General features: G+C 28.9%; 1 protein-coding gene across 2 annotated transcripts; it reads right to left on the reverse strand.

Moving 5' to 3' along the window:
- On the reverse strand, positions 1,473-4,126 carry LOC109342930 (ras-related protein Rab7-like). 2 transcript variants are annotated; one of them, XM_019581001.1, is made up of 7 exons: positions 3,959-4,126; positions 3,805-3,831; positions 3,286-3,385; positions 3,015-3,161; positions 2,589-2,669; positions 2,105-2,250; positions 1,474-1,706 (listed from the first exon to the last, which is right to left on the reverse strand). In XM_019581001.1, exons 1-7 carry the CDS (start codon positions 4,015-4,017, stop codon positions 1,643-1,645), a joined length of 624 nt encoding a protein of 207 aa, XP_019436546.1. In that variant the 5' UTR covers positions 4,018-4,126; the 3' UTR covers positions 1,474-1,642. The 2 variants fall into 2 exon arrangements, with proteins under 2 accessions (XP_019436556.1, XP_019436546.1); XM_019581011.1 differs by lacking the exon at positions 2,589-2,669 and having other exon boundaries at positions 1,473-1,706.

Below are 8,404 nucleotides of genomic sequence, written 5' to 3' on the forward strand. Positions count from 1 at the left end.
ATCTCATATTATAAAAATATACTTTATTTTCTTCTTATATTGATATCAATATTGGACACCAGCCAACAATATGTCTAGAATAAGCAATCTTTTTGAAGTTTGCTTATTTCCAAAATTCAATTATTTATTTATATTATTTACAACACAAAATTTATTTGTGATGCGAGATAGGATCTCGATCTTCAAAGGGTGGTGTGGGTCTCATATAACGATATTTATCAAACATGACAATTGATAAAACTTTCGTCATTGATATTTATCAAATTTATTTATCATATTAATTTTTTATCTGCCATAGCCTACAACTTGCTTTGGGAAGTTAGAATTGTAATTTAAAACACAAAATTTAATGAGGTTTTTTCGTCCAACTCACTTTATCGTGAACATGTTTGAGTAACCAGTTTTGACATTTCTAAATGTTACATAATTTGACACTCACTTGGATAATAAAGAAAATGTGCAAAGTTAAGATTTATTAATTTAAGTCAAGCATAAAGAATTGTTAGTAGATTTATCACAAAATATATAATTTCTTAAAATAAAAAAATGAAATCAACGAACATTTCTCATATACCATAAATAATAAATACATCTATTTTTTTAAACCCCTCGTTAATTTTTAATTTGCCCCCTCCAAAGTTTAGTGGCGATAACTTAAATAAATAATTTTAGAGTAAATTATGCTAACATCTCTGAATTTTAGTGAAATTATATATAATACCCAGATTTTTTTAAAACCTACACAAATTACTCCTAATTATCTATATACATTACACCAACTACCTATGTAAGATAGATAAGTATAATTTCTCAAACAAAAATAATAATGAGTGTAATTATGTTAAATAAAATATGATATAGTACAAAGACAAATTCATTAGTATGAGAGTTGATGTCAATTCATTATTTTTATTCGTTATAAACCATATCAATAATTCCAAGTATGTGTTTAAATTACTCTTATATTATGTTGTAACTAACCAAAATGATGAATAGACATCGACTTTTATACTATTTGGACTTATCTTCCTATATATCATATTTTGTTTGATTTAATTATATTTGTCTCTATTTTTTATTTAATAAATTACATTTATCTCTCTTACAGATGTAATCAGTGTAATGTATATATCTAACTATGAGTAGTTTGTGTAGGTTTTAAAAAACTATGGATGATTTATATAATTTCACTAAAACTCAAGAGAGTTTCAGTATAATTTACTCATAATTTTACAATATTGAATGTTCTTTAAAAATTAACAATACAATAATTCATAATAAAATCAAAATAGCTTCAATAAAGTCATTTGTTAGCTAATATTGACTTTCAAACAAAAGTATTACAAATTAGATGATGTACTGACAGTATAAAAAACTTTACGGTATAAGTTCATAAATTTTAAACTCTAAAATGTTATGTAGCAGAGTTTATTCTATAAAAATATGCAAGAACATAGAAAACAGAGAAGGGTTTCCAAGCCCATTGAAATTCAGAAACCTATTTCTGGATTAAAATGATGAACTTATGGATTAATTATTAATCAATTATTAACTAAATGATACACCCTAATGGATTAAATGATAGTATACCATAGTAGTACAATATGTCCATTAAAATACATTAATCCTCTAACATCCAACTTCAGCATGCACAGCTACGTCTTTGTTCTATTTCTGAAGCAGTTTCAGAGATTCCATGAAAATATCTGCCATTAACAGAACAACATTAGCGGCTAAGAGGGAAAAAAATACTAGTAGCACCAGCATTTGTTAAGAATGCACAAAGCAGAATAGAGAAGAATGTAGAATTGGAATAATTAAAAAAAAACCACTCGATCCACCGGACTCATACTTAATGGGAGATTAGTACAGAAATATTAGGTACAAATTCATTTGATGATTTAAAAATAAATTTATATAAATAACTTAAAATTTGAGTCATTAAACTTTTTATATAACACATACCATCATCTCATTCAGTACTGGAGATGATCCATATTCACTTAATGAAGTAGATTATGAAAATGGTAGATGTATGTAACCTTATTCCGCAAATTTTTGGAATAATTAAGTGATATAAGAAATTTAAAAAGTTGATTCTTACATGTCTTGGACACGTTCATTGTCTAGTGAAATTTTGGCAACACGTAAGAAAGCCTCATCAACATTGTAGCCCTCTTTTGCAGAGGTCTCAATGTATGGTATGTTACCCCTGGAAGCACACCATTCCCTTGCTTTATTCTCTGTAACCTGCAACAACTAGCAGGGAAATAATAAGGGCAGATTATATAAGTGCAAATCATTTTTCAATTACATCTACTTCTATTGATCTTATATTTTCATCTAAGAGTGTAGTTTATAAACACTTGCTAATGTTCACAATCATTGTAGAATGAAAATACTATTAATTGAAGATATAACATATAAGTGAAAAATACTTTAAGATAGAGGACAATAAAGACTACTTGCACTAATCAAGAAAATTTTAGTCAAATGAGAAAAACATTAATTGAAGGTTGAAGATAGAGGAGTATAAGAAAATTAGAGTGACAATAAAAAATAAGAAGAAAAATGGATTATTTTCATACCCTTCTACTGTTTCCACCATCTAGATCAACCTTGTTGCCTATAAGTACAAAGGGAAATGCTTCATTATCACCCAGATTTGCCTAAGGTTAAACACCAAAATATGTAAATCATGTGAAGATGAGTTTAACAATGTGAACCATTACTAAAATGAATTCATTCCACTTTCTAACGTAACTTGTTAGAATAATTGTATCTAACTCTAGCTCATTTGTTCAAATCATTATAAATGATTCATTACTCATATATTCAATCCATGAGAGACTTATAACACTTCCTGAGTAAAGTAACAAATTAGCAACACCAGTGATATAATCTGTTTTTTCACTTGGGATTAGAAGAAAGACATATCTGACTTGGTTTAACTTCAACCAATGAACAATGATTCAGTTAACAAGTACTAAGAAAAAAGAGCATGTAGAACAAACCTGATGAAGAAACTCATCATGCCAATTGTTAATCTTATCAAAAGACTTGTTAATATTTATGTCATAAACCAAAACACAGCAATCTGCTCCTCTATAAAATGCTGGCCCAAGACTTTGGAACCTTTCTTGCCCTGCTGTATCCCAAATCTGCAATAATATTGTTTTACCCCAAACAAAAAGTTGATAACTTTATAGTATATACTTAGAATAAAAGCAAGAGGTATTATAAAAATGTAAAACTTATATAACAAGTAAATTTTAAGTTGTTCACCTGCAAAGTTATGAGTTTGCCATCAATTTGTAGCTCTCTGGTAACAAAATCAGCACCAATCGTGGCTTTATACTGCTGACTGAATTTTTTATACACGTATCTGAATTGGAAGTTAATATTCCACAATACTATAATAAAATGGTTTTTAGTTGCATTCCAGCTAGAGATTAATATAAGAGAAAAAAATGTATGTATTCATAGTCTACTACTTTTGTGCATTATGAGTCCATCACCCATAATTTGTTTTTATCAATTATTGATTCTTCAAAAAAGTAATATAAATAATTGGTAAATAATGTACTGATTTATATAAATATTTACAGTAAAAAGATATTTCTAATACACATTTAAAACAAAACATAGTATACAGATTCAACTGATTCATTTACTTTTTATATTAATTTTATGAAATATTATTATGAAGAACCCATACATAGTATATAGTAAAATGAATTAAATGTATGGTTATAGAGAAATATATAACCATATTCTACCAAATGCAAATGTCAGAATGGATACTGGTTCATCAAAGATGTCTTACCCACCCTGAAAATAAGAAGAATAAAAAGGAATAAAAAGTTCATATTAAAATGACATAGAATTTGGGAAAGAAGAAAAGAAGAAGACAATTTAATTTGGAATGGAAAAAAAAACTATATGGCATACGGCATACCCACTATCACCAAGGACAATGACCTTAAGCAAAGTTCTTGTTCTGTGGGAAATTTCCATTATGGAGATTCAATCAAAAGCTGTTATAAGCAGAAACAGAAAGAACAGCTTTCACTTTTTTCTCTTTGGTGAAAAATAATGAGAAAGTTAATGGAAAAGAAGGAAACAAGTGTTAGCAGCATGCACTTGCGAAACAAAGGATGGTGATAAAAGAAACTTCACGATTCTTCATCTTTGTTAATGATACCCTTCATTATGGGAAATTGCTTTATTTCTTTTCCTATCTTTTTCTACATTTAAATGATTCAAGTGAGAACCATGTGAGCTTTGTCAACTAAAACCAAGGTTCTAGTGACAGCTGAGCTTATTATTCTTAACCTATAAAAATGTATTAAGGGTTACATATGTGTATATATATTTTCCCTTAATGTTTTTTGTGGTACTACTAAAGTATCTCTTACTCTATAAATAATGGACTAATCATTTTCAGGTGTGTAGTTGTCTCTTTTAACAAAGTTGCACTCAGTAGATTAATAAGCCCCCTTAACATTTTGGCATTTCTAGTGATTAGCAAAATATGACCTTACATCATTAGATCAACAATTCGTTAAAAACTAATATAACCTATATTTATATAATTCTTGAATCTAACATATTTACATTCGACTTCCATAAATTTGAGTTGAGTTGATAAGACTCATTAAAAAGGGACAAACTCTTCAACCTTTTCTATGTGTACAAGAGTGTTGGAATCCAAGAAACTGCTTAATGAAACCGAGCTTCTTTCCACTCACATGAAGGAGATTCTCAATCTAACTTACTATTTGATATAAATATTTTACAATGTTTAACCTGGTTTTTTCTTCAATAATGTTTGATATAATATGCATACTAAAGACATACTTTTTGTTTAAGTCTTTAGATAAGTAGAGAACTACCTTAATTTGTAAAATATTGAATAGGTAGTTCAATGCCTTTGAATATCTTTTATAAGATATCAGAAGGAATATTTGTATACATTAAACTAAATTACGTCAATTTTTAAATCATTAATAATTTTTTATATGATATAAATTATGTTAATTCATTTGTTGATTAATAACTATAAATCATTTAGATTATCTCTCTCAGATTTGAGAGAATCTAAACAACCAATATAATAGAGTTTAATATATGTGTATTGTAGTTTTTTACACTGACAACATATTATTTACCGTCGATTTAGATTATTTTTATTTGACAATCAATAATGACAAAATTTAAATGATAGATAGTGTATTGACAATATAAAAAAACAGTTACATTATCAATGTACACATATTAAATCCATATATATTCTATTAGTTTCAACTTCTTCGTATTCCAAATACATATTACTTTAATGTTAATGTACATAAAAATATTACTAAAATAGCTTAGGAACTTTCAACTTAATATTTGGTTTGGTTGAATTTATTTTATAAAAGTAAAAAACTTGTTATCCACGTAAGAGTTGACGTAATTTAACTTGATGTAATATATTCATCATTGTTATATTAATATGAAATTAACCATATTATAATGCATACTTAAATATTGCAAATTAATATGACTGTAATTTTAAAATAAAATAGAGTTTAATTAACTAAATTATAAACTTTCTAAAAAAGACCCTAGTCTGAAATATATTTTATTAGACGGGCCAAATGGTTAGACCTCATCGATAACTTGACCTATTCAAGTAATTGGCATTGACTTAATAGATTGATAATGAGTAGCCACATTGAACTTTGGACATACGTGCTTGCCTCTTATTATTTGATCATGTCACACACTAATTTGACAATTGGAGAGTTGAGAAACGCATTTCAATTCAATTCTACTCATACTAATTTCAACTATTTCTCAAGGAACCCTTTTTGCAATTAGAATGCAAGAAGAAAAAGAAAATGTACGTCTCTCTAAGAATTAAGGGCAACTTTCACCTAATTAAATCTCATGTGCTACTAAGTTTTAGGAAGAGGTATATTTTTTTATTGTTTTAAATAACTAACTTTCGTTCACAAAAGATCAATTAATCTTTGAATAAATTCTTCTAGCTTCCCTCTACTTGGTTGTTACTCCATGTTTAGAATCAGCCATTATTAATCTTCATCTCTTGTATATGACAATTTTCAATTCATAAATTTGAAGTCTTGTACTTCATTGAGCTGAACATGCAGTCCACCCACTCTATCTTCGGGGTTTATTACACAGTTGAATCTCCTATTATGACCAAGCCAATTTCTGAGTACTTGTACTCTCGTTGTAATAGGGACATGAATTTCCACGTCGAATTACAATGAAATTTGCATGCATGAATTGGTTGTTCGGCTACTTGGCCGATGAATTGGGAGAAAATATTACTTCAATACGTACCAAATACCAATGGTATAAATGAAATTCCCACCTATATTAATAATTTAAAATTAAATGGGAGTCATAAGGTGGTTTGCTGGTGAAGAGGGTGGTCGTAAGGAATGAAGTGCATGAGGTTGTAGATTCGAGTCCCACCATCAACATAAAATAAAAGTTATAAGGTGGTTTGATGGTAGGGTGTATGAGGTTGAGGGTGGAGTCTCACCCACAACAAAATACTAACATACTAACAATTGCCGATAAAAAAAATTAATAATAATTTAAAATTGTAAGAATGAGGTTGCAACTAAGAGGGGGGTGAATTAGTCGACTTAAAAATTATGGCCAATTTTTCTGCAAAATCATTATGAAAGAGATAAGGGAGAAGAGAATACACAATGATTTTTATACTGATTCACCTTCTAGTCCACCGAAGGCTACGTCCAATACTCTTGCAACACAAGAGATTTCTTCACTAAGAATTATGAGTTGTAATTACAATATCTCACCCCGAGATTTCTATGTACCTTACACACTCCCTAATTCTTATTCACTTTTGGAAAACATTTTTCCAAGTGATTCAAATCCCCTTTCTTTTCACACCCCGTGAAAGAAAGTATTCTGCAACAATATTGAAGAATGTACAATAATGGCAGATTGCCTTTACAAGTATGAGAATAGTATAACTTGCAATCCAATCAACTCTTTATTTTTTTTCGATGGAACCCAATCAACTCTTTATGTATACCAAGTAATAATGCTCTTTGGAAAACTTTTAAACACTTGTAAGCAACTTCAGAAAATGACTTTGAAAGTTTGAGTGCAAGTTGCAAAAAGTATAGAGAAACAACTTCATAATAAGTTTAAGAGATTTTGGAAATTGTATAAGAGTTGTGTGTTGTTGTATATTATTGTGTGTTTATGTTGTGAGAGTTAGAACCTTTATATAGACTTTCCAAACACGCATGGTGCCTTTCTGAAAGTGTAGGAGTTGTTTGAAGTGAAGAAATTTCGTTTTGGAGTGAAAACATTTCATTTTGAAATCTGAAATCTCATGCAACAACTCTCAGTAATCGATTACTGATAGTGGGTAATCGATTACCCAAACTCTCTGTCCACTATTCATTTAAAATTAAATTAGAGTAATCGATTACAACAAACTGGGTAATCGGTTACTCAACTTTTCAAAACTGGTAATCTGTTACTCAAAGATAGTAAAGGATTACTCTGAACAGTTTTAAGTTGGATAACTCTTTTCTCACACACGTAACCTGTTACTTAGATGAAGTAATCCGTTACACACTATTTTTGAAAAATGTTTTAAGTATTTTTAAAGTGTTTCAACTTTCTTTAAAAATAGTTTTGAGCATTACTACTTTGCATATAAAAGAGTTTTAGGATAGAAGTACCTATAGAGACTTAATCTAATTATCTTGAAGCTTTAATCTTCTTTGTCTTCATAAGTATTCTTCATTTTCTTCTTTTTGGTGATGTTGGTGTCTTCATCAAAACCTTGCCAAGGTCAGGAGCAAAGATCGTCTTCACAATCTCTCCCTTTTTGATGATGACAAACCAAGATCTTCTTGACAGTGTAATTTTCTTGAGAGCAGCATACTTTGAGATATGTTGAAGTTTTGACTTCAGTATGCTCTCCCTATCTTGTATGCTCCCCCTATCTTTTGGAGTAATGTGCCTGAAATAATTTTACAGAAAATAAACTTCTCTTTCCCCAACGTTTTCCCCCCATTTGACTTCATCAAAAAGGAGAAAAACAAAAAGATTCCAGCATAATATATAACATACATACACTTTATATAATCAAGATATATCAATATGATAGCATATACTCATGTATGGATTAAGATATAGATAAGCAAGTATTGCAATGCATAAATAAGATGTTTCAAACATGTATCCAGGAATGAAACAATAAAGCACAAAACATCATAAAGTAACTTGTCCAGGAATATGCAGCAATAACTTAAAAACAATAAATAAGCAGGAAAAAAATTTGTCTAAGATAATACAACCAGAAAATCCTAACAATAGATATTCTAAGACTCAGGCTCCG

The sequence above is a fragment of the Lupinus angustifolius genome, chromosome LG01 (assembly GCF_001865875.1).
Source record: "Lupinus angustifolius cultivar Tanjil chromosome LG01, LupAngTanjil_v1.0, whole genome shotgun sequence".
Lineage (NCBI taxonomy): Eukaryota > Viridiplantae > Streptophyta > Magnoliopsida > Fabales > Fabaceae > Lupinus > Lupinus angustifolius.

What these genes read in the sequence shown, in the direction of transcription:
- LOC109342930 (XM_019581001.1), bottom strand. Translation starts at nt 4,017, where the DNA reads ATGGAAATTTCCCACAGAACAAGAACTTTGCTTAAGGTCATTGTCCTT. An exon ending in GCAAACTCATAACTTTGCAG is followed by an intron (nt 3,162 to 3,285) that starts GTGAACAACTTA and finishes ATATTATTGCAG; the next exon opens with ATTTGGGATACAGCAGGGCA. An exon ending in AATGAACGTGTCCAAGACAT is followed by an intron (nt 1,707 to 2,104) that starts GTAAGAATCAAC and finishes TGTTAATGGCAG; the next exon opens with ATATTTTCATGGAATCTCTG.